Source organism: Chiloscyllium plagiosum, chromosome 4 (genome assembly GCF_004010195.1).
Source record: "Chiloscyllium plagiosum isolate BGI_BamShark_2017 chromosome 4, ASM401019v2, whole genome shotgun sequence".
NCBI lineage: Eukaryota > Metazoa > Chordata > Chondrichthyes > Orectolobiformes > Hemiscylliidae > Chiloscyllium > Chiloscyllium plagiosum.
Genome location: NC_057713.1, coordinates 96,158,673 through 96,184,335, shown reverse-complemented (window position 1 = coordinate 96,184,335; position 25,663 = coordinate 96,158,673). Strand labels below are relative to the sequence as shown.

General features: G+C 41.1%; 1 protein-coding gene across 7 annotated transcripts in view; it reads left to right on the top strand.

The window, feature by feature from the left end:
• The window catches only part of znf407 (zinc finger protein 407), a 499,933-nt gene that overhangs the window by 273,590 nt on the left and 200,680 nt on the right, over positions 1-25,663 (top strand). For all 7 annotated transcript variants that reach the window (XM_043688651.1, XM_043688646.1, XM_043688647.1 and 4 more), the window contains exon 5: positions 12,437-12,603. In XM_043688651.1, coding sequence (XP_043544586.1) covers positions 12,437-12,603 — 167 coding nt within the window. The remainder of the gene's footprint in view (positions 1-12,436; positions 12,604-25,663) is intronic.

The following is a 25,663-nucleotide window of genomic DNA, read 5'->3' as shown; positions in this document are numbered from 1 at the left end:
TTTCAAAATTGTAATTAAGTTCCACTTGCTGATAAAGGTCACCTTTCAAAAAAAAAACTTTAAATTGGAATTGATTGTTATTTCAGAGCTTTAGTGAAAGGCTGCCATGATGTCAGAGCTCTTCCAGGTTGAATTTGTTGGCTGCTATCTCTGCTGCTGCAGCTGTTGGAGGGCTTGTTGCTCCTTTCTTAAACTGGTTGTATTCTTACTTCTTTATGCATCATTTTTATTGTCTCTTGCTTTGAATTAATGTGGATTCTTTGCACTACTGGTATTTTCTTACTTTAGACATCAATCTGGCACCATGACAGAGATATCTGCATCTTGTGCGATATGACCATCTTTGGGTAGAACTGTCACCAACTCTGTTTGTAACAGTAAAACGTGAGGCTTATTACCTCAAACTCTAGACCTGTGCCTCACAACCTATTTCACCTTCAATGACAAAGAAATCAACAAGATGCCCATGGGATCACCAACATCAGCACTAATAGCAGAAGCACTTATGCAGAGATTAAAATGAACAGCCCTTCCCACGATCCACCCGTGGTGTGAATGACACCTTTGTCATCACGAAACCCACAAGCACATAAACAACATCCTGACTGGTATAAAATTCACCAAAGAGGAAGAGAACAATAACTGACTCCCCTTCCGAGACGTCACAGTAGAACGAAAAGTCAATGGAGAACTGCAGACCAGCGATTACAGGAAAGTCACGCACACTGACCAGATACTCAACTACAGGAGCAACCATCCCAACACCCACAAACGGAGCTGCATCAGGACATTTTTTAAACAGGCCACAACACACTGGAGCACCCAGGATCGACGAGAAACTGAGGAAAAACACCTATACAATGTATTCAGGAATAACGGTTACCCGATAAAAGCAGTCCACTGATTCCTGCACAACAGACCTAAACAGGAAGACACAACATGCCCAGAGACTCTAGCCGCCCTACCATGCATTAAAGACATTTCAGAGATGACTACACTGGCTCCTAGGCATCATGGTGGACCAGAAACCTACCACCATACTGAAGCAGTTCCTGATTAATTTAAAGGACTCTGTACCCACAGCCAGCAGAGCGAATGTCATATACAAAATACCCTGCAAGGACTGCTCCAAACATTACCTTGGACAGACAGACAGGAAACTAGCCACAAGGCTAGATGAACACCAACTAGCCTCCAAAAGATATGGTCAACTATCACAGGTATCCATACACACAGATGAAGAGGGACACCAGTTCGACTGGGACAATACATCCATTCTGGAACAGGGTAAATAAAAACACGCACGGGAATTCATAGAGGCCTGGCATTCCAACCAGAACTCCATTAACAAACGTTTGGATGTGTACCCCATTTATCAACCTCTCAGAATCAGAGGTTGTGGTATCACCTACCACAACAAACCAAGACACATAAACAGCAAGTGGGACAGAATGCCAACACTTCACCAGAGGCTCCCTGATGATGTTACCTAGCATAGTGATGAAACATCTGAGAACTAACCCACCAGCTCAGCAAGCAAACCTGTTAGCATTAAGTGGTGAAAAATTAACCTGTATTACGTATTCAGCTGAAGAAACTTGTATTTGAGTATCAAGCAGTCATTTCTCACGTAGTAAAATAAAAGATCACATTGGTTTAGGACTGGTTAACAACACTAATACTAAATAAAATTGTTATCTCATAAGATAGATTAACTATGCCATATGACTGTAGAATTGACTGATCAACTACTAAATACAATACTGACTAGCTTAGAACTGACCAGCTGCTCTCGGAGTGTTATTTATATACCAATTAGTGAGCAATTCCAAAGCTTCCTCCTTTAACCCTTTCAGACTAACTGCAATTTGCAACATAGGTAAATCCAGCAATTAAAATTGTCTAACCTCGAGGTGGGGAAGTTTCTAAGAATAATTATTCCGGATGAAAATGGTAACCACTTAGGCAAATGTGGGCTAATTGAGAAAAACTGACGTAGATTTGTAATACACAATTGAATTTAACCAGCTTGCTTGAGTTTGCTAATGAATTAATAGAAAGAAGTGATGAAGGTAATGCTGTCGATGTCATACACATGGACTTCCACTTTAAAATGCTGCAGTTAAAATAGTCAAGACAATTTGTTGAAATACACAAGTTGATGAAATGGACAGACAAATGGCAGATTAAATTCAATGCACGGAAGTGTAAGTTGATGTATTTTAGTTGAAAGAATGCAGATAGACAATTTTAAATAAAAGGTACAAATCTAAAAGAGATGTAGGAACAGAGAAACCTGCATGTAAACGCACATCAGTCATTGAAGATGACAGGGAATATTGAAAGCGAGGTTAATAAAACATGCAATATCCGAGGATTTATTGATTGGAGCTTACAGTACAAAAGTAAGGAAGTTGTGTTGTTTGCAATTTCTCTGCAGACAAAGATTTTTGGAAGGTTGTGCATGTTGGTTGCAGGCTCTTCAGACTTGGCAGGCTTATTCATGACTTGCACTCTCTCACAGCAGATACATGTGTAAATGTAATTCCCACTGAAAGCAATTGGATCTATCCTCCTTTTCTTTTTCATGTTGACTCTTCACTCAGTCTTAAAGTTATTTGTAGCACACTCAATGTAACATCTCCAGGTATCATGATCTATAGCCTGCATTTGCCACTGGTAATGAGATATGGCACAAAGAAAAGAATGTCTTCATGGAATCTTTGAAAAATTTGCGAGGAACCTCTATGAACCATTTACTAGTTGTCAGTTCACAGGCAACATGAGGATAGCCCCAGTGCTGGTGATGTTGGCCGCTTCTAGGATTTTGATGTTTTTGTTGCAGTCCTGTGAGGAGATCTTGAGGATGCTTTGGAAGGGCTCCAGGAAACACATATGATAGCAATGCAGGATCTATGAATTGGCACCATATAGAAGGATGGTAAGGATTATAACATTGTACACTATGAATTTGGTCTGTGCTCTGAGGCTGTGGACACGGCAATATCTTTATTGTAGCAAAGGAAGTCTGCATTACCTTTCAACTGAGACGTTAACTAACACCCAGTCTGTTCTCTCCGGTGGATGAAAAGATCCCATATTACTATGATGAGTAGAGCAAGGGAGATCTCCTTGTTCTCCTAGTCCAATACTTAGACTTCAAATTTTCTGTGCTGCTGATTTTTAATTAATAAATGTTAAAAAGTACTCTATTGGCTACAACACATGAGATGTTTTGAGGTCATTAACAATACAATATAAAAACAGACCTTTCTTTCTAGTCACCATAATAATTTCCATCTGATGTGGAAATTTCTGCACAGTTCCAAATAGAAATGTATGACAAGGTGAGATTGGGCTACACTGGACTCACAAAACATGTTTTAGCAAATCAAGTAAAAGGTTTGACAAGATTAGGATACAAGTCTCCAAGCAGAATTTGAAATATTGTTCGGTGAATTTCAGCAGCCAGCAGATTGAGCATTGTGAAAATTTATGAGCTCGAAACATGTCACTGCTTCGACCAGTTTCACTCCCTTAATGACAGCATCAGACACAATGATTGTCTCAGTTCTACATTCAAGAGTCCAGTTGGGAGAAAAATAGCTATTGAATCTCTATTCATCTGTTGTTTCAATCCATTGAACTGCAGTTCTAAAATACATATGGTATATAAAAAGTACAGTAGTGTTCAATCTATTATGTGTCAATGTTTGTACCATATCAGTAAAGTTACATTTAATCAAGAATGTCATGATTTACAATTCGTGCGTTATCTCAGCCCAGTCATATGTACCTGCAATCACCTGATTTACAGCGTGCATGTTGTATCTGTATTCTTCCTTTTAACCTTTCTAGTGGTGCAAGAGGAAAATCGTATCACAGTGTGCCAGCTTTTACTGTATAACCTTTTAAACCTTAGCAGAATAACTTGCCATTTTTCACGAGAGGTGCAGCACTGATCATCTAGTACGGTTTGATGCTCATTGCAGTTACTCAGTTACAGTGGATATGCAGCTGTTCTCAGTGGAGTTCTGCATTCACCAAATCCAGAAAAGAACTGATTGATGCTTTATGATGACATTCATTAGCCTTTATTGGCAGTATCAGGATCAAGTATGAATTATGGATTTTTCAATATATAAGCAAAAATGGAGTTTGAGTTTCAGTTGAGTGCTGCTTGTTTTTAACTGCATAATGATGTTTATGTTTATTTGTTATTTAAATTAAAAACAAATGTTCCGCAAGATCCTGCAAATTAAACTACTAATTAACCTCCAATTTCCCCCCCAAAAAGTGAGGCTGCCTGGGTACTGCCATTAATGAAAATGATTGTGAGCCAAAACAGGACATCATTCTTCAGTAAAGGTGTAGTAATGGTCCAATGAAGTCGCCTGATATCAAAAGCTGGGAAAAGCTGCCAGGCATATCCGTGTTTCGTAAGCAGCAGGCAAGCAGCGTTTTATCTAACAGACAGCGTGTAAATCTGTTCCCAGAATGTCCAGATGTTTCGTTTCAAACAGTCACTATAATAATCTCCTTATTCTCTTCAGTTAGAACGATAACATCACTTAGCAGAATGCACTACTGACTGGCAGAATATACACGGGTGATGCTTTTGGACTGTGAATGTAGTTGACACAGGAGAAAATGTAAATAGAAATGTTGGCATATGATCAGTGATATTTAAATGATTTTTGTAATTGTGTGGTGTTTTTGCCCATTTATGATGGAGGAATGGAAACATGCGTCAGCCAGGAAATTGCCAAAAATTCTTCAACTGATCGTTATGGCTTTTAGTTTACCTTCTGTTGAGCTACAATAGGTTGATGATTTTTATTTCAAAGTGGCAAAAAGCCTGTAGTACACTGAGCTCACATTGTTTTGTATCATACCTCACTAGATGTACTGTTATGTTCTGTCAGTCACTTTAGAAACACATTGTAGGGCATGAGAAGGGTTGAAAATGTTACAAGTATTTTGAAATGAATCACCAAAGAACACAGTGCAGAAGAAGGCCATTTCACCCAACAGTTCTACAGGTTATATCAATCTATTTTCCTACTCTTTGCCCATGTTTGCAATATTTTCCTTTTCCTAAGATTTATCCAATTCCCTTTTGAAATGTACTGTTGAATGTATTACCACCATCCTAAAAGGCAGCGTGTTCTAGATTCTAACCACTGTTTTACCCTCTGCTTATCAATCTTCAACTCCTGTAAAATTTCTCTTTTTTTTTTCTGTTTGACTCTTCATGATTTTAAAAATCTTTGCCACATCTTCTCCTAGACCTTCGTGTTCTAAGGAGAACAATCCCAGCTTTCCAATCTCTCTACCTATCTGTAATCATTCACCTCTGGAAACTGTCTAATTTCTTTTTACCCTCTTTAAAATCTTCATGTCCTGTCTCTGCTGCTTTCCATTTTTATCACGTAAACGTGCAGATATAGAAAAATGGTATAAATGTCTTGTTAAAATAGCTTTTATAACTCTTTCAGATTGTACGTACACATAGTGATAGAGCAGCTGATAAGATTGCTGAAGGGAGCACTAGCTGATAATATCTTTGAGGAGAAAGTGAGGTCTGCAGATGCTGGAGATCAGAGCTGGAAATGTGTTGCTGGAAAAGCGCAGCAGGTCAGGCAGCATCCAGGGAACAGGAGAATCGACGTTTCTGGCATAAGCCCTTCTTCAGGAATGAGGTAAGTTTGTCCAGCAGGCTTAGATAAAAGGTAGGGAGGAGGGACTTGGGGGAGGGGCGTCGGAAATGTGATAGGTGGAAAGAGGTCAAGGTGAGGGTGATAGGTCAGACTGGGGTGGGGGCGGAGAGGTCGGGAAGAAGATTGCAGGTTAGGAAGGCGGTGCTGAATTCGATGGATTTGACTGAGACAGGGTGGGGGGAGGGGAAATGAGGAAACTGGTGAAATCCGATGCACCCGATGTGGCCTCCTCTATATTGGGGAGACAGGCCGGCTACTTGCGGAGCGTTTCAGAGAACACCTCTGGGACACCCGGACCAACCAACCCAACCACCCTGTAGCTCAACATTTCAATTCCCCTTCCCACTCCACCAAGGATATGCAGGTCTTTGGACTCCTCCATCGTCAGACCACAACAAAACGACGGTTGGAGGAAGAACGCCTCATCTTCCGCCTAGGAACCCTCCAACCACAAGGGATGAACTCAGATTTCACCAGTTTCCTCATTTCCCCTCCCTCACCCATGCTGTCTCTCATACCGACACTCATTACAAAATAGAGAAGGAAAAGCTTAGTTCAGGTAATGGAGCTTGGGTTGTGGGTCGGGGAAAATGTTGTCATTACCATCTTGGGACATTGTTGAGAGGAGTGATGGGAGAATTGTAAAGTAGTCTGGGGAAGGTTGGAGGGGAAGATTAGCCACTCCGAGGCACCATCAAAAGGAGACTGAGGAAGGATTTCAGGTCAGGTGGAGGATTCAGAGGTGTTGGGGAAGGAGCTATTAGCCATGGGACACATTGAGAGTAACGAAAGAGGCAAGGCCACCCATTCAGAACAGCTGGGGCCAGGGCACAGTCTCACACACACCATCAAGTAAGCCTTTCCAGGGTAGATGTAAAACACTACCAGGCATTTCAGTTCACTTAAACTGAACTTTGGCAACCTCCAGGCAGGTGAGACAGAACAGTCACCACATAGGCTAAGAAAGAAAGGAAAAATGGTGTAATCTCGCAGATATTACTCAAACAATGAATGCAGTTGTTCAGAACAACAACAATCATTGGCCAAGTAGCCTGTCAATTGTTATGGCATTCGCACCACATTAGCCAATCTGGTGCAAAAACCATTTCAATTGACAGGCTGTTTGTAAAACGAGTCTGTCTTCCCTGCTCTATGGCCAGCATGGGACAGCAGTGGAGATGTTGCTAACCATAGAGGAGAAATACACACTCATTTTTCAAGTACTTTGTCAATTGAAATGATCTTCGCACTAGATTGGCTTCTTTAGAGACTGACCATTTCAATTGACAGGCTGTTTGAAAAATGAGTCTGTGTCCCCCATTCTATGGTTATCACCATCTCCACTGCTGTCCCATGCTCTCCTTTTACCAGTGACAGCAGTTTTTCCTTACTTGATCCTTCATAGTTTTGAACGCCTTTATTAACTATTTCCTTTAGACTTCTTTACTCTGAGGAGAATACTCAGAATTCTCTCTTCCTTCCAAAAAACTGAAGTACATTGAACCCATGTTAACTACTTTAATATCTGACAACTATTTACAAATTAATGACTTCTACTTGAATCTTTTCCCTGTTACTGAAAGAGTTAGTCTCCGAAGAACAAATATTAATATTGCCATAAATAATCTAGAGACATATACAAAGTATTCTATTGCTTCCTCTGCTGCATTCCATTCTCACTTCTAATTCCACTAAATTGTCTGAAACATCATAAAATGGTGAACGTTATCCTATCTCATTGTGGCTTAGCTTAATGTACTTTCTGAACTTCATTGAATACAAAGATTCCAACAGACGTACGACCATAAAACTTGTTTTCACTGTCTTTCTCTCCTGCATACACCTTTTCTTTCATGGTCACGTTTATGTAAAAATCTTTGATATATGTTTACTTATTGTGAACACAGAAATGCTCTGATGTTCACTTTTGCACAGCACATGGACATTGTTTTCTTTGATGTTGAGGAATATAGAATTGCTTCTCCAAATAATTCTCCCTCAATCATTGTGTTGTTGCAAATTACCACTCAGTTCCCACCTTCCTTTTGCATCAACTCCTTAAGCATGATACATTCTCCTAAGTTAATGCAATATTACTTTTCAATTCTTTTAGTCAAATTCTCATTTCCGTTATAATACAAAGCAAGCACTAACCAAAATCATAAATGACATCGGTTTGATGATCGCAGTTAACATTTGATGCTCAAAACTATCCAGAGCAGCCTGGTTGATTGATGCTCCCATTTCCATTTTAAACATTCACTGTGGTAGCAATGTGTACTATGTTGATTGATTTTGATTTGATTTATTGTCACGTGTACCTAAGTACAGTGAAACACTTTGATCTGCCTGCACTGTTTGCAAACAATGTGTGAAAAAAACTTGAAGTGAAATAAGGCATATAGGTTACAGTGCACAGGATGTGCAGTAGACAAGATCTACATTACCAAGATCAGCATTATTTGAAGTTAAAGAAGCCATTCATCAGTCTAATAACGGCAGAGAAGAAGCTGTTCTTGAACCTTTTGGTGTATGTGTTCAAGTTTCTGGATCTTCTGCCTGATGGTCTTTGATAATGTTGGCAAATTTACGACAGCAAGAGAGTCCATGGAGGATAAGTGGAATCCATAGATGGGAGGTTGGTTTCTGAGATGGTCTGGTTTGTGCACACAACCTTTCTGGGCAGAACAGTTGCCGTGCCAGGCCGTTATGCACTCAGACAGTGTGCTTTCTATGGCGCATCTATAAAAGTTAGTGCGGGTCCTTGTGGACATGCCAAAATTCCTGAACTACCTGAGGAAGAAGAGGCGTTGTTGTGCCACCTTGATAGTTGTATTTACATAGGAAGTTCAGGACAGTTTGTTGGTTATTGTCATTCCTAGGAACTTGACACTCTCGACACTCTCAACCCTCTCAACCTCTGCTCCATTAATGTTGATTGGGGTGTGTTCTCCTCCTTTCTTTATGAAGTCAATGATCAGTTCTTTAGTTTTGCCAATATTGCGAAAGATGTTACTATCATTGTATCATGTTACCAAACCTCTATCTCCTTTCTGTATTCTGACTCATTGCTGTTAGATATCCATCCTACCCCACAGTGATGTCGTCAGCAAACTTGTAGATGGCGTTTGTTCGGAATTTGGCAACACAGTTGTGGGTATCCAGGGAAACAGTAGAGGGCTAAGAGCGCATCCTTAGGAGACTCCTGTGTTGAGGGTTACAGTGGAGGAGGTGTAGATGTCTATCTTTACTGATTGCGGTCTACAGGTCAGGAAGCTGATGATCTAGTTGTGGAGGGCAGAGCCAAGACCTAGGTCTCAGAGTTTTGAGATCAGTCTGGAGAGGATAATGTCGTTGAAGGCGGAGCTGTAGTCGTTGAGCAGGGGTCTTGCACAGGTGTCTTTGTTGTCTAGATGTTCCAGGGATGAGTACAGAGCGAGGGAAATGATGTCCTTTATGGACCAGTTACGTTGGTAGGCAAATTGCTCAGAACTGAAGCAGACTGGGAGACTGGAGTTAATGTGGGCCATGATCAGCCACTTGATGCACTTCATGTTTATGGAGGTCAGAGCCACTGGGCGGTAATTATTAAGACACATTTCATGTGCTTTCTTAGGTACTGGGATGATGGTGGTCTTCTTGAAGCAGGTGGGGACTTCAGCTTGTAGAAGGGGGAGGCGCACTCCAGCATCTCAATAAGGGTGCTTCGATACGACCTTCCAAACCTTCAACTTCTATGAAGGCAGCAGGCGATTGGGAGCTCCCCTGCCTCCAAATTTCCTTCCAAACCACACACCATTCTGACTCTAAACTGTTGCTCAGTTCATTCAGTGGATGAATTTGTGCAGCTCAAAATGACACTTAATCCCTTCTCACAGGTAGTTAGAGATGTGCAACAAATGTTGGCCTTGGTAGTGACATGCAAATCCCCCATGAAATAATACAAAAGGGAGCATTTTGAAGTTGGTCTACTCCCAGTAGCAGCAGAGGCAAAAATATTGAAATTGTATATGAGTCTTAGTATTGACCGCAGAGAGATCAGAAGTAGTCAGTTAACCTAAGCATCACAGAAGTGATCAGGAATCTGAAAGCCAATACGAAGAGCGTTATTTTATGCTGAAGGTCATTTTTGTAACTTGAGGGAGTAATCGTTTACCTTCCAGCTCAAAACTTGGCAATCAATATTTGTTTTATTTTACCCTTAGAGTCAATTTATTTCAAAATCTAAAAGATTTTACCCATTTTCCACAGGCCACAGGCTGTTGTCTGTCACATCAGTGGCTGGTAGTTTTAGTGCTTGTTGACATGAATCACTGAAATATGTGCGTGCAGATATAATTGGTTTCTTCATTGGAAATGAGATATGATGCTCCAGTTAAATGTGCAGAATAGGTCCTGAACTGAGCTGTTGAATATTTTGCTAGTTCTTTACATTCATTAAACTGTAATTTTGTAATTATACATTACAATGGCAGATGCTGGTGAAACATAACTTTAAAATATGTAAGTCAGAGGAAGAAAAACCTTTATTTTTTTCTAAGACTAAGAATCCAAATGAATCTTTTGTTAATGCAGGTTTTTTGCAGCACTTACTTGTGTGTATGTGTTTTTACTCTCAATACCTTTATCGTGTTATTAGTGCGTTAAGAGGTATCTTCATTGGCATTTCTTTAAATTTTGTGCAATTTTGGAGCATGCTTAATCTCCTGAATGTTGTTTTGATCATCTAAGGTATTCGGATGGGAATCTTTTGTTTTTCATTTCTCCCTACTAATATTTCCCCTATTTTTAGTCCCAGGAGATCTCATGGCTTGATTTGGGTGGTGAATGTCTATAATTTGATGCATGAGGAATCAAAAATGTGTGGAACCAGCTGCACGAAGCAGTGTGTCAATGTCTGTTCATTATTCTTCAAACGTAGTCTTCCACATCTCTCACTCCATAAATTTCAGGACATCCAAAACTATGCTGCCCATTTCCAAACTCCAAATGAAGTTCCATTCACTCATGACCATCGCACTTGTCAACTTATGCTGGTCCCCAGTGAAGCAACACCTTGGTTTTAACATTTTCATAATTGTTTTCAATTCTTCCATGAATTTGCCCTTCCCTATCTCTGGAAGCCCCTTGAATTGTACAAATTCTCATTGTGGCCTCGGGCATTCCTGATTTTAATGATAAACAATTTGTGGACATGAATTTGGTTGCCTGGGGCCTGAGTTCTGGAATTCTCTTACTCAGCATTCTCATTCTCTGTATTTCCCTTTTCTCCTAAAAGATGGTCCTTAAATCTTTTATCGAGCTTTAGTAATATGACCTAATATGTGGATCTGTGTAACTTCTTTGCTTAATAACACTCTTATGAGGCACCCAATTACGTTAAAACACTATGTAAGAATAAGTTGTTATTTATATAGCTTCTAAAGATTTTGAGATGAGATATTTGTTTCTCAAAATGTTTGTAATTCTGATTAAGTTAACTTTAGTTCTTTGGTATTTACTGTCCTTTTTGTAGAGCTTGCTGTGTTCCAAAGTTATGTAGACAGCTATAATGTCGGAGTTAGCAGATTCTGGAATCCATGGCTATGAAAGCAAACAGTAAAACTGCAAATGCTTGCCAGACCAGTAAACATCTTTAAGAGAAAATATCTTGAGTACAAATCTTCCAAAAACTATGCTATTTTATTCTTATGCTGATCAAACTGTTGAGAAATTTTAGGATTTTCATTTATTATAATATTGGTAGATGGTAGTTTATTTTAATCAGCTGTTTGGTGCTGACCTTTTAGAAGATATTTTCAGTGCCCATTTCTTCTTGGGTAGCTGGGCAGAATCATAAATTCATCTCTGCTTACTGCCAGTGCTGAACAGGCAGAAGAATTGCATTTGACAACCCTATAGGAAATGGAATATTATACAGCAGATCGTTTCCAAATCTATTTGTGTTTGATATAAATTACATGTCTAGATTATTTTATATAAGAAAACATGTGATGAAAATTATCTTTAATTACATTATCTGCAGTGCTCCACTAGAAGGAAGATTTACAGATTATAACAAATATGTATACTGCCTAGTCTGCAACAAGCCGTGGCTGTTACTCTTGTTACTTCAGTCTGTTAAATCTCGGAGGGGAATGGGACAGCCAATCTGGCAACAGTACCAAGTTAATCAATGCCTCTTACCAGTTTGGAGTCAAACCTTTTGAGGGATGTTTCATCATCCTACAAGGAAGTGGAAATGGGATACGATTGAGCAGAGAATGTAATTCAGTCTTAATTTGTAAAGTGCAAATGTGTGCGCTTTGGCAGTGGTTATGTTCATGCTGGTGTGATTGGTTGAGTAATCTTGTATGTATGGCTTTCCATTTAGCCTTTGCTCTGACAGCATGTGCCCTGGATAAGTGAGGGGATTGTACAGGTGAAATCTATTCTCACATTTGCCTTAGGGGCAACTGGACTGTAACAGAATTTTTCAAACCCTTTGGGTCCAACCGCAGAACAGAGAATAAATGGACGAAGTACCAGGTCTCGACAGAAAAATCAATGCCTGGTTATATAGACGTGACAGGCCTAGCCTGCAATGCTGTCTGCACAAAGTCTGTACAGTTGCTGCAGTTCATTTTTTAAAACGCTGTGGCAGTGTTATGTGTGTGCAATTTTTTTTTTCCTGCTCCTTATGTTTTATATCTCTCCCTTTTTGTTTTTTGCAACAGGAAGTTTGTGTGTGAAATTTGTGACCGGACTTTTACAGAGAAGTGGGCCCTGACCAATCACAAGAAGCTGCACATGGGCCAGAAACCATTCAAGTGCACTTGGCTGACGTGTCACTATTCCTTCCTCACAGCGTCTGCCATGAGAGATCACTTCAGGACTCACACAGGTTTGTTTTTATAACTGGCTGTGAAAAAATCCAGTCATTAAATCTGTAAGCAGTGTACATTTAGAAAAGGAAAATACTAATATACTTTGAATTTGTTGGCTTCACCAACAAGTTGCCTTTAGTTTAGTGAAAATGACCCAAGGCGCTTCACAGGTGCATCCTCAGACAAAATCTGACAACCAGTCACACAAGATAGTCAGGTGTGTGGCTTACAGCTTGGTCAAAGAGAGAGTTTAAGGAGAGTTGTAAAAAAGCAGAGATAGACAGGGAAGCTTAAAGAGTGAATTACAGAACTTGGGTACTAAGCAAGTGGAGTAACTAAAATCAAAGGTGCAAAAGGGGTCAGAGTTGGGGAGAAAGTGAGGTCTGCAGATGCAGAGTTGTAAAAAAGCAGAGATAGACAGGGAAGCTTAAAGAGTGAATTACAGAACTTGGGTACTAAGCAAGTGGAGTAACTAAAATCAAAGGTGCATAAGGGGTCAGAGTTGGGAAACTGCAGGAATCTAGGAGAAAGTGAGGACTGCAGATGCTGGAGATCAGAGCTGAAAATGAGTTGCTGGAAAAGCACAGCAGGTCAGGCAGCATCCAAGGAGCAGGAGAATCGACGTTTTGGGCATGAGCACTTCTTCAGGAATGAGGAAAGTATGTGCCCGAAACGTCGATTCTCCTGCTCCTTGGATGCTGCCTGACCTGCTGCGCTTTTCCAGCAAACTGCAGGAATCCCAGAGAGTTGCACGGCCAGAGTAAGCTCCAAAAATAGTGAGGCATGAGCTTACGGAGGAATTTGAACAGAAGGATGCTGCCAATAACCAGTGCCATAGTGGCACAGGAGTGATGGGTGCCTGGGACTTGCTGCAAGTCAGGATGCAGTAGCAAACTTTTGGATCACTTCATGTTTACAGAAGGAAACATATGGGCAGCTAATTCCAAGAATACTATTAGCTGCAACCCGCCTGCAGAATTGCTGTGACACTATACAATCTGCCTTGTTTACATTGATTGGGCAGATTCCACAGCATGGGACCACCACAAAAACAACTCTGCTTTTTTCAACTTGACGTGCAGAGTTGTTTTTAGTTTTACTGTTCACAGAAATTGTTCCTGTCCTCTTCAATGGATGAGGCAAAAGCACAACAAGCTGGCAGGCGATAAAAACACATTCTTGATCTACAAAGGCAATTGAGCTTCTCAGATCCATCAGATGTGAGAAACGAAGATAGATCTGCGGTGTAGAAGTACTCAATATTTCGACTGAAAGTGCATCTTCTTTCAGAATTCCCAAGGTAACCACTGTTTTAGAAACACAGTGAAGATCCTGAAAATAGTAAAAATGTTAAACATCCTTTACAGCATTTCAGCAATTTTTGGGACTCCCATTGCGGGTAGCACCATAAAGTAACTAGGATATGGGGTAGAATCTTGTGTCCTCTTTCCTGCCCACTTCCTGCTTCCACCCAGATTGATTCAAGACCATGATGGTCGTTGAACAGATTTCTTGCTGCAACCCATCGATGGAGCCCTTAATTGATGTCCAGTTGAGGGCGTCTGCCTTTTTAAAATTTATTCACGGGAGGAGGGTGTTGCTGGCTAAGCCGGCATTCATTGCCCATTTCTAACCAGAGAGTCAACCATTTTGCTGTGAATCTAGAGTCACATGTAGACCAGACCAGATGAGGATGACAGTTTCCTTCCCCAAAGGGCATTAGTGAATGAGATGGGCTTTTTCAACAATCAACATGGTCATAATTAGACTCATAATTCCAGATTTGCTTTTGTTAAATTCAAATTCAACTATCTGCCAACACAGGATTTGAACCCAGGTCCCCAGAAATTTCCTGGGTCTCTGGCTTCACCGTCCAGCGATAATACCACTAGGCTGTCACCTCCCCTGCCACTGTTCTAATTAACCCAAAAGTAGAAAGGACTCTGGTGATGCAAAGCACACATCAAACAAGCCCATACAAAAGAGGTGACACAAAGCTCTCACTGGCTGTCCAGCTGGCAGCCAAGATCTCCACAAGGTTGCATCATTAATAAACATTTTTTATTGCCATTACACTTAAACACTTCACAAATTCAACTGAGCCCAGAACAGCAGATCATAGGCTGAGAACTATGCAACAACTAACTCATCACCTGATTCCCCAAAGTTTGTCCATCTAAGCACATGTCAGGGGTGCAGTGGGACACCCTCTACATCCCTGGAAGTGAGTTGCTCCAGTAACATTTAAGTGCTTGACTGATATCCCTTTCACCACTTAGAACATTCACTCCCTCCACCACCAAAGCACAGTGGAGAAGTGCGTACTATCTACAAGATGCACTGCAATGGCCTTCCCAGGCTCCTTACGCAACATCATCCAAGCCCGTGACCCCAACCATCTATAAAGACAAGGGTAGCAGATGTATGGAAACTCCACCATCTCCAAGTTTCCCTCAGTATGCACACCATTCTGTCTTTGAACTATATTCCCATCCCGTCACTATTACTGGATCAAAATCCTGGAGTGACCTCCTTCAAGTCAACATGGGTTTAACTACACCATGTGGGTTGCAGCGACTCAAATAGGCAGATCACTGACAGGTTTCAGGACAATTAGAAATTGGCAACAATAGCCAATGACACGCACATCCTGTGCATTAGATAAAACTAAATGCTTAGTGTCATTAAAACTGTGCTATTAATGTTGTCTGGATTTACTGGACTTTCAGCTTAACCTAAAAGAGGCAGGAGGCTCCCTTCTTAATTAATTCAACAATATTTCTATTAAATATTGAAACACCATTCTTTTTTGATATTGGAGCTAAAATGGTTAAATTCATTCGTTTGAATACTTAATAGTGCTGTACAGGCTTTGAGTTATTCTTGTTATCACCTCAAATCACACCCCTGTGGAAACAACTTTGACACTTCATTTATACAGGTGTGTTTCATCATTTACTTATTCTGAAGTTAAGTACGATTGGGTCATGATTTGTTGTGACAGGGTGTCCTAAGGCCATATACTGTTAGTTAGATTTTGCTTCGTATGTTTTAGTTTTTGAGTGACGGGTTGCAAAAATTCTGAGCTATAACATTGCAGCAAGTGGGAAACAGGGCATATGGGCCTGAGGGAACATGGCAAGTGATTGGTTAAAGAGATGCACAATCAGTTTAAAGGATTGTGAAATTAATAGCATACGTGATGAGAAGGAAGGTGGATTACAGTAAATTAAGGTAAATTCAATGTCAAATGTGATATAGAAAGAGAATAGATGGAAAGAAATGTAGAATTGAGAGAAAGAAGAGACAGAAATGACACTGTTAAAAAGAAAATTTAATTTTTAATTTGATGTTTTAAAGATTGATATCTTAAAGATCTCTGACATTTAACATCAGAAAGAATGAAATTCAGTATCTTTAATACTTAGTGCCTCAGAGGTTGTTTGGGGAGTATTTATACAACCAAATCATTATAAAGTGTACTTAAATTTGGAATAATAAGATTTAACTTTTTGTGGAAAGTTTAATTTATTTTTGTGATATAAATGCAGCAACGTCATGCCATTCAATGTCGTTCAGTGTTGAGCTAGACTGCAGGATGCCATATTTGCAAGCTAATGGCAAAGTGGAGCAATTTGGAAAAGCTCAAGGGGCTAAATGATCTAGTCCTGTTCATATGTCACCACTCAAAATCCCTGAGAAGTTTGTTAACCTTGTCCTTATGTTGACAATAAAATCTGGGCCATTAAGTCACAAACATTGCTATGAATATTGCTTTGTTCTGACTGACTGATGTGTGGCCATGGTTTTAAACTCATTTGAGACTCCCCAGTTTTGCAAGTTGGGTATGACAGGACAAAGTTTCATTCTGAAATGCTGTTCTTAAATGTATAAGCAGCATTGGCATTTTACTAAAAACAGTAATTGCTTTGTTCTTTGGAGTGGTAGAATAGCAATCATGTCCTTGTATATGCACTGTAACATGAATAGAGAATATTCAAGTTAATTGAAGGATTGTGTCCATTTCTAGTCACCACATTTTTGGAAGGATGTTAAAAGAATACAGAGAAAGTTTATTGGAATACTACCAGATATGGGTTGTGTAGAAAGACTAAAGAAGCTGGCCTATTGAATGGACATGTTCAAAAAAAGGCTTTGGTATGATGTGTCTGGAATTCAGCATCTCTGAAAGTGCAACACTCCCTTGGTAATGCACTGGAGTGTTAGTCTGTGTAGTATACAGAGGAGAAAGAGGAATGGACCACAGATTAATCCTTTGGAATGGGGAAGGAGTGCTCAGTGTGAGGTCAGATTGGAACCAATTGAACACCATCCCAACAAGATAGACTGCAAATGAGAGACATTGGAAAAAGAATACAGTGACAATATAAAAGAAGTATAACCCATTATTGTCACATAACATAAGAACATAAGATAAGAAATAGGAGAGGATTTGGAGCAGACATTTCACCCCTTAAACTTTCCCTGCGACTCAGCATAATCATGCCTAATCTGCTGGAGGTCTCAATTCCTCTTTCATGCCAGTTCAGCATATAGAAAATGTGACTTTACTGTGCGCAATTTCCACGCTTTAGCGATGTGCAAATCTAATTGGAGAGACTTGAGCAGAGTGTCTCAGGAGTTGATGAAGGAACCAACTAATTGGATTTACTCACAACATCAAGTACAGTGAATTAGGGTAACCTTGGAGTATGAGATAAGTATGATCTATAACATACAGTAATCAGAGCTTTTAGGAGAGAGGGCTCTCCGTAATTCCCATGGGTACAGTTCAATGTACTCGCGTCTTTTGGGAAGCTGTCACGCTAAGCCATACCTTTTGGTATAAATACTAGAGCCAAATGGCGACCCTGAATAGGCATCTTCATCCAGAAAAGGCTTCGAATTCACATGCAGACCTGACTTAATGTGTTTGAAGAACACCAGCAGATGATTTAAACGATATTACCAAGCAAAGATTATTAATAGGTTCGTCCATTTTGCTGTTATTCATATTTGTTTGCATCTGAATCTGACATTTCACAATTATGTCACTTGAGCTAAAAAAAAGGGCTGGGGGGGTGAATCTTACACAATAAAATAAATAAAACCAGAAATTGCTGGAGAAACTCAGCAGGTCTGGCAGCCTGTTTGGAGAGAAAACAGAGTTAACATTTTGAGTCCAGTGACCCTTTATCAGAATTGATAGCATCTGGGGAAAAAGTAGTATTTATCTTGATGACAAGGGGTGGCAGAAAAAAGGAGTGTACTGATACGTAGAAACAAAGCACAGAGCGAGAGAGCGAGTTGAACAAAGGGATGATTGATAGTAAGCCAGCAGAGAAGAAAAGCTGGATAGGTGATAATGGGGACTGTGAGTGGGTGAAAATGAGTCGGCTGTGCTGAACTACCCATGTCATGTCAGGACCTGAGGTGTGGGGGTGGATAAGAGACATGGAAGGAGGTGTTCAGGCTTTACAATTATTGAACTTGATACTGAGTCCTGAAGGCTGCAAGGTCCCCAAGCAGAAAATGAGATGCTGTTCTTTAGTTTGCACTGAGCTTCACTGGAGCACTGCAACAGAACTGAGACAATAATGTTGGCTAGGGAGCATGGTGGTGTGTAAAAGTGGCAGGCAACTGGAACCTCGGCGTAATTTTTACAGACAGAATGTAGGTGTTCCACAAAGCAGCCACCAAGTTTGTTTTTTGTCCCCCCAGTGTAGAGGAGACTGCATTGTGAGCAGTGAATACAGTAGACAAGATTAATGATTCACTGGCATTTCACTCAATTCACCTGGAAGTTGTGTCTGGGGACTTAGATAGTGAGGACGGAGAAAGTAAACAAGCAAGCATTGCACATTCTGCAATTGTGTGGGTAGTTGTTGGGAATGGAAGAGGAGTAGGATAGGGTGTCCTGGAGGGAATGGTACTTGTGGAAGGCAGAGCTGAAAATGTGTTGCTGGAAAAGCGCAGCAGGTCAGGCAGCATCCAAAGAGCAGGAGAATCGACGTTTCGGGCATGAGCCCTTCTTCATGAGCCCTTCTCCTGCACTTTGGAGGCTGCCTGACCTGCTGCGCTTTTCCAGCAACACATTTTCAGCTGTGATCTCCAGCATCTGCAGTCCTCACTTTCTCCTTGTGGAAGGCAGATAAGGGATGGGAAAGGAATATGTGCCTGGTGGTGGTATCTTTTGAATTCAGAGGCTGGTGGGTTGATAATTGAGGACCAAGGTCCCTATTGTTGTGGGAGGGAAGAGATGGGATGAGGGGAGAAATTCAGGAGATGGATCAGAAATGGCTAAGGGCCTTATCACCCATGATGGGGAAACCTTGATTGAGGAAAGAAGATGGACAGTTCTGAGAATCCCATTGGAAGGTGGCATCATCAGAACAGGTCATAGAGATTTACAATACGGAAACAGATCCTTCAGTCCAACTCGTCCATGCCGATCAGATGTCTAACCTAATCTAGTCCCATTTGCCACCACTTGGCCCATATCCCTCTAAACGCTTCCTATTCATATACCCATCCAGATGCCTTTTGAATGTTGTAGTTCTACCAGTCTCCACCACTTTCTCTGGCAGCTCATTCCATACGCGCACCACCCTCTGTGTGAAAAGGTTGCCGTTAGGTCCCTTTCAAATTTTTCTCCTCTCATCATAAACCTTATGCCCTCTGGTTCTGGACTCCCTCACCTCAGGCAAAACACCTTGTCTATTTACCATATCCATACCCCTCATGATTTTATAAACCTCTATAAGGTCACCCCTCAGCCTCTGATGCTCCAGGGAAAACTGTCCCAGCCTATTCAGCCTTTCCCTATACCTCAAATCCTCCAACCCTTTCAAGTTTCACAACATCCTTCCGATAGGTGGGAGACTAGAATTGCATGCAATATTCCAAAAGTCGTCTAACCAACTCTGATACTCAATGCTCTGACCAATAAAGGAAAGCATACCAAACACTGCCTTCGCTATCCTGTCTATCTGCGACTCTACTTTCAAGGAATTATAAACCTGCATTCTAATGTCCCTTTGTTCAGCAAAACTCCCCAGGACCTTACCATTATGTGTATAAGTCCTGCTGTGATTTGCCTTTCCAAATGCAGCACCTCACATTTATCTAAATTAAACTCCATCTGCCACTCCTCAGCCAATTGGCCCATCTGATAAAGATCTTCTAGTACTGTGAGGTAAGCTTCTTAGCCGTTTACTACACCTCCAATTTTGGTGTCATCTGCAAACTTACTAACTACAGTAGTTCCCCCATACCCAATGAGGATACGTTCCAAGACCTACTGCGAAAGCCTGAAACTGCAGATCGGTGCAAACCCATTCATTTAAATGGGAATTGTCCCTTCCTGGCAGACTCCTGGTCCCTGGTTCTAGAACATTCCCTATAATATGTCCGGGCTGCGGTAAACCATGATTAACTGAAACCGCGGAAACCCGACCCACGGATACGGGCATTGCCTTGTATACTTCCTATGTTCACATCCAAATCATTTATATAAATGACTAAAAGCAGTGGACCCAGCATCAATCCTTGTGACACACCACTGGCCACAGGCCTCCAGTCTGAAAAGCAATCCCCCACCACCACCTTCTGTCTTCTACCTTCGAGTAAGTTCTGTATCCAAATGGCTAGTTCTCCCTGTATTTCATGAGATGTAACCCTGCTAACCAGTGTACCATGAGGAATCTTGTCAAATGCCTTACTGAAGTTCATATTGATCATGTCTACTGCTCTGCCCTCGTCAATCCTGTTCATTACTTCTTCAAAAAACTCTATCAAGTTAGTGAGAGACATGATTTCCCATGCACGACACCAGGTTGACACCTGTCTCCAATCGATTTTTGAAAGTTCTTCCCTAATGCTGTCAAAATTGGCCTTCCTCCAATTTAGAACTTCACCTTGTATCCCTTTCCATCACTACTTCAAAGCTGATCGAATTTTGGTCGCTGGCCCCAAAGTGCTCCCCCACTGACACCTCAGTCACCTGTCCTGCCTTATTTCCCAAGGCACCTTCTGCACCTTCTGTAGTAGGTACATCCTTTTGCACCTTCTGTAGTAGGTACATCCACATACTGAATCAGAAAATTTTCTTGTACACACTTAATAAATTCCTCTCCATCCAACCTCTTAACACTATGGCATCCCAGTCTGTTTGGGAAGGTAAAATCCCCTGCCATAACCACCTTATTAGTCTTACAGTTAACTGAGATTATATTAGATTAGATTACTTACAGCGATGGAACAGGCCCTTTGGCCCAACAAGTCCACACCGACCCGCCGAAGCGCAACCCACCCGACCCATTCCCCTATATTTACCCCTTCACCTAACACTACGGACAATTTAGCATGGCCAATTCACCTAACCTGCACATTTTTGGATTGTGGGAGGAAACCGGAGCACCCGGAGGAAATCACACAGACACAGGGAGAATGTGCAAACTCCACACAGAGAGTCGCCTGAGGCGGGAATTGAACCCGGGTCTCTGGCCCTGTGAGGCAACAGTGCTAACCATTGTGCCACCGTGCCATCCTCATCATCTTGCAAATTTGTTTCTCCATTTCCTGCTGGGTATTAGGGTGTCTATAATACAATCCCAATAAGGTGACCATCCCTTTCTTATTTCTCAGTTCTACCCAAATAATTTCACTCAATGTATTCCCAGGAATATCCTCCCTAAGTACAGTCATAATGCTATCACTTATCAAAACTACCACTCCCCCTCCTCTCTTGTCCCCCTTTCTGTCCTTCCTGTAGAATTTGTATCCTGGAGCATTAAGCTGCCAGTCCTGTCCATCCCTGAGCCATGTCTCTGTAATTGCTATGATATCCCAGTCCCATGTTCCTAACCATGCTGAGTTCATCTCGTTCCCTGTTAGGCTCTTGCATTGAAATAAATGCAGTTTAATTTATCAATCCTACCTTGTTCTCTGCTTTGTTCCTGTCTTCTCTGAGTGTTTGACTCACTCCTTTTCCCAACTGTACCAGTCTCAGATCTCTTTATTTCCCCCTACTTCCTCACCTTACTAGTTTAAATCCTTCCAAGCAGCTCTAGAAAATCTCCCTGCTAGTATATTAATCCCTTTCCAATTCAGGTGCAATCCGTTCTTCTTGTACAGGTCACTTCTACCAATGATCCAAAAAACGTGAACCCTTCTTCCCTGCACCAGCTCCTCAGCCACACACTCATCTGCTCTGTTCTCCTATTCCAACCCTCACTAGCTCATAACACTGGCAGTAATCTCGATATTATTATCCTAAAGGAACTATTTTTTAAATTCCTGCATAACTTTCTATATTCTCCCTTCAGAACCTCATCCTATTCCCTTCCTTTCTATATCATTTGTTTCAATATGTACAACAACCTCTCCCCTTTGAGAACATTTTGCATTCTCTCTGAAATATCCTTGATCCTGGCACCAGGTGCGACAGAGATGGAAAAAACTGGGAGAATGGAATGGAGTCCCTAAAGGAAATAGGATGTGTGTATATTGTGTATATGTCTGGGTAACTGTGGAAGTTGTTGGGTTTGTAGTGGATATGGCGTGCCTAGCCCCAGGAATGGAAACAGATGTTAAGGAAGGGAAAGGAGTTGTCAGAGATGGACCAAGTGAAGGTGAGAGTAGGGTGGAAACTAGAAGCAAAATTAATATTTTTTTCCAATTCCAAATGAGAGAGAGAAGCAGCACTAATGAGATTCTCACCATGAGGCTCAGCAAGTATTCTTATCAACTCTTCTCAAACTTGCTGCATTAATTATTGTTCCTGTCCCTATGACGTGTGTCACATTAGATTTTGCCCCTGTCTTAACATATGCTGTTCCCAGAACAATTTGTCACTCAGCAGATATCCTGGAACTGACTAGCATCTCTGAACAAGCACTGTTAGCCTTGTCTGATCTGCATGATTCCTGACATTTGTCCGGACCTGGAAGGCAGGGGTTGGATGCAGGGTTGGGGGCTAGATGGATGGAGTGGCTAGTGAAGAAGGCAAGATTCAGTATCCTACTTTGCAGAAAGGCTCCTGGAGCCCCTACTGTACAGAGTGGTGCACCAATGGGACTTGCTTTCTCCTCAGATTCAGCAGTGGAGGCTACAACACCAGACTATGTCAACCTGGTTCAATTGCTACCCAGGTTAAAGCAGTCTCAGCTAGAACCGTAGGTAGAAGGTCAATAACAAAAAGGCAAGGCAATGCAAGGCAGTGATGTTGTGAGCGTCCAGCTTGACTTAGAGAGAGTGAGCACTGTGACACTGGTTGAAGAGCTTGGAGATGCAGTCCAGTTTAGTCCATGAGCTGGGTGCCTGTCCCTGAATTTTCAGCAACATTAAAATGATAACTGCTCGTGCAGCCCAAGTTGCAGTATTGAAGTGCAAAAGCGTCCTGTAAATGGATCAGAAATGTTAAATGAGTGTTCTTAGAGGCTTGCATATGTCAAATGCAAGTGTGAGGTTCTTGTGGCTGGTGTCGATGGAATGTGCCCTGAAATGTTAGTGCTCGGTGTCTAATATGGAGATCATTTGGAGCAAGTGACAAGGTCAGTGCTCCAAAGATTTACCCTGCAAATTTGACATCATGAAAACCTGAAATGGTAAGTTGGTAAGTTCGCAACAGGAACATTGATGAGGACAGCTGGACAATCAGCAAGGACTTAAATTTTAATCACCATCAGTTAGCAACTTGCTGCTATCCAGCAAGAATCTTGCCACGGCACTAATGAAAAGCATAAAAGATGGGTGAGATGATCTTGACGTAGAGATGGGCTTAGCCAGTCTTCTCACTCAATTCTGCCACATATCTTGCCAAAGCCCACATCACTTAACCTCCTATTGTATTCCATCATGTGACACTCAATCCACTTATAAAATACAAAACCTGGCATTCACTTCAGATTAACTGTGATTTTCCAAGTGCAGAAGACAGCAATCTTTGATTGAAAACTCAGACCAGGATTCTGTATCAAAGAAGAACTATATCATGATGGTTGTGTTCTTGTGCAACTCCACATTTAAAAAAAATCGTTCTTTAGAAACGGTGCTTAAAGTGTTGATGATGTAATCGCATTACAATCAACACATATTTTAAAAGTTTGCGCTTTAGAAATAGTGTCCCCAGTTCATAAGTTTATAAGGTATAGCAGCAGAATTAGGCCAATCGGCCCAAGAGTCTACTCCACCATTTGATCATGGCTGATGTGCTCCTCACCCCCATTATCCTGCCTTCTGTCCATATCCCTTTAACCCATTACCAATTAAAAATCTGTCTAATTCCTCAATTTTACTCACTGCCCAGTATCGATCGTACTTTGGGGTAGCGAATTCCACAAATTCACAGTCCTTTGGGAGAAGTAGTTTCTCCTCAACTCTGTTTTAAATTTGCTACGCCTTATCCTAAGATTAGATTAGATTAGATTCCCTGCAGTGTGGAAACAGGCCCTTCGGCCGAACAAGTCCACACTGACCCTCCGAAGAATAACCCACCCAGACCCATTTGATTAATACTATGGGCAATTTAGCATGGCCAATTCACCTGACCTGCACATCTTTGGACTGTGGGAGGAAACCGGAGCACCCAGAGGAAACCCACGCAGACACAGGGAGAATGTGCAAACTCCACACAGACAGTTGCCCAAGGCTGGAATTGAACCTGGGACCCTGGTGCTGTGAGGCAGCAATGCTAACCACTGAGCCACCGTGCCATCCCTATGACCCCTCATCCTAGAATGCCTGACAAGAGAAAGCATCCACTCCACATCTATTTTATCCACACCTTTTATCATCTTGAATACCTCAATTTGATTTCCCCTCATTCTTCTAAATTCCAGAGGTTATAGGCCTAAACTGTTCAATCTCTCTTATACGTCAAATCCCTCATCTCTGGGATCAATCTAGTCAATCGTCAATCAATTCGTCAATTGGGTTACTGTGAATTTGGGTTAACAATATGCGAGTTATAGCGAAATGACTTGTATTGCAAATAATTAGATTCTAACCACAGTTAAACACCTTAAGGCTTTAGCTAATTTACTAGTGAGAACAACATGCACCATCTATCCTTGCAGCAGTTTAACAGCTACTGCCAGTATTTATATCCACAAACTGTTCAGCTACTCAGGAGCCAAGCAGACCATTGTTGTCAAGCCTTTGGCATCTACAACTAGTCACAATTCCACCGATCAATCAGAAAACTGTTTCCAGCCAAACCTCATACTATTTCCTGCCCACACTGGTGCTGGCCCATCTACAAGCAGCTTCCCCCATTCATCCCCCCACTGCTTGAACAAAGCAGCAGTGTAAAAATGACTTACAACAAATTTCAATATCCTACTTTTTAGAAGTGCAACAATTGCTTTCACAATCTTTGGTTTTAAAACTGTCCCTTTTCTGTTTCAGTCCACAAAATACAGACAAGAAAAGATGTCTTTGCAATGTGGCTGTTTTCACATTTATAAGAAGATAAATCCATTGGAATTTTGCAATTCACGGCAACTCCATTGGTAGAATCATCACTTTTAATTATGCACTACAATGAATTGAGAACAAGCTTGCTTGATTAAAGTGCCGGACTTCGAAATGTTAGAATGATCAGCTTTGTGAGAAGAGAACTTTATCTGTCTTTTATAACAAAAAATATAATGTGTACATAAAATTATTTTGCAACTGGAGACATCAGTTAAATTATTGTGCTTAAAATAGAAAAATGGATGTTGCAAATGTGAGGTCATTAATATCTTAGAATTTAATTGCTACAATATATGCAAGCTAAGGATACACAGCACAATTACACTGAGATAAAACTAATATACATCCATCATGCAACAACAATTTATATTTGCATTGTGAAATAATTCCACTGGGGCTGGTACCTCATCACCAAGCCACCCGTTATTTACATTGCAATGTACTTTAAACTGGTCTAGCTTCTTCAGAGCCACTTTCAGAGTGAACAGTACCTCTGACATTCCTATTTATGTGGGCAGCAAGGTGGCTCAGTGGTTAGCACTGCTGCCTCACAGCGGCAGGTTTGATTCCAGTCTTGGGTGACTGTCTGTGTGGAATTTG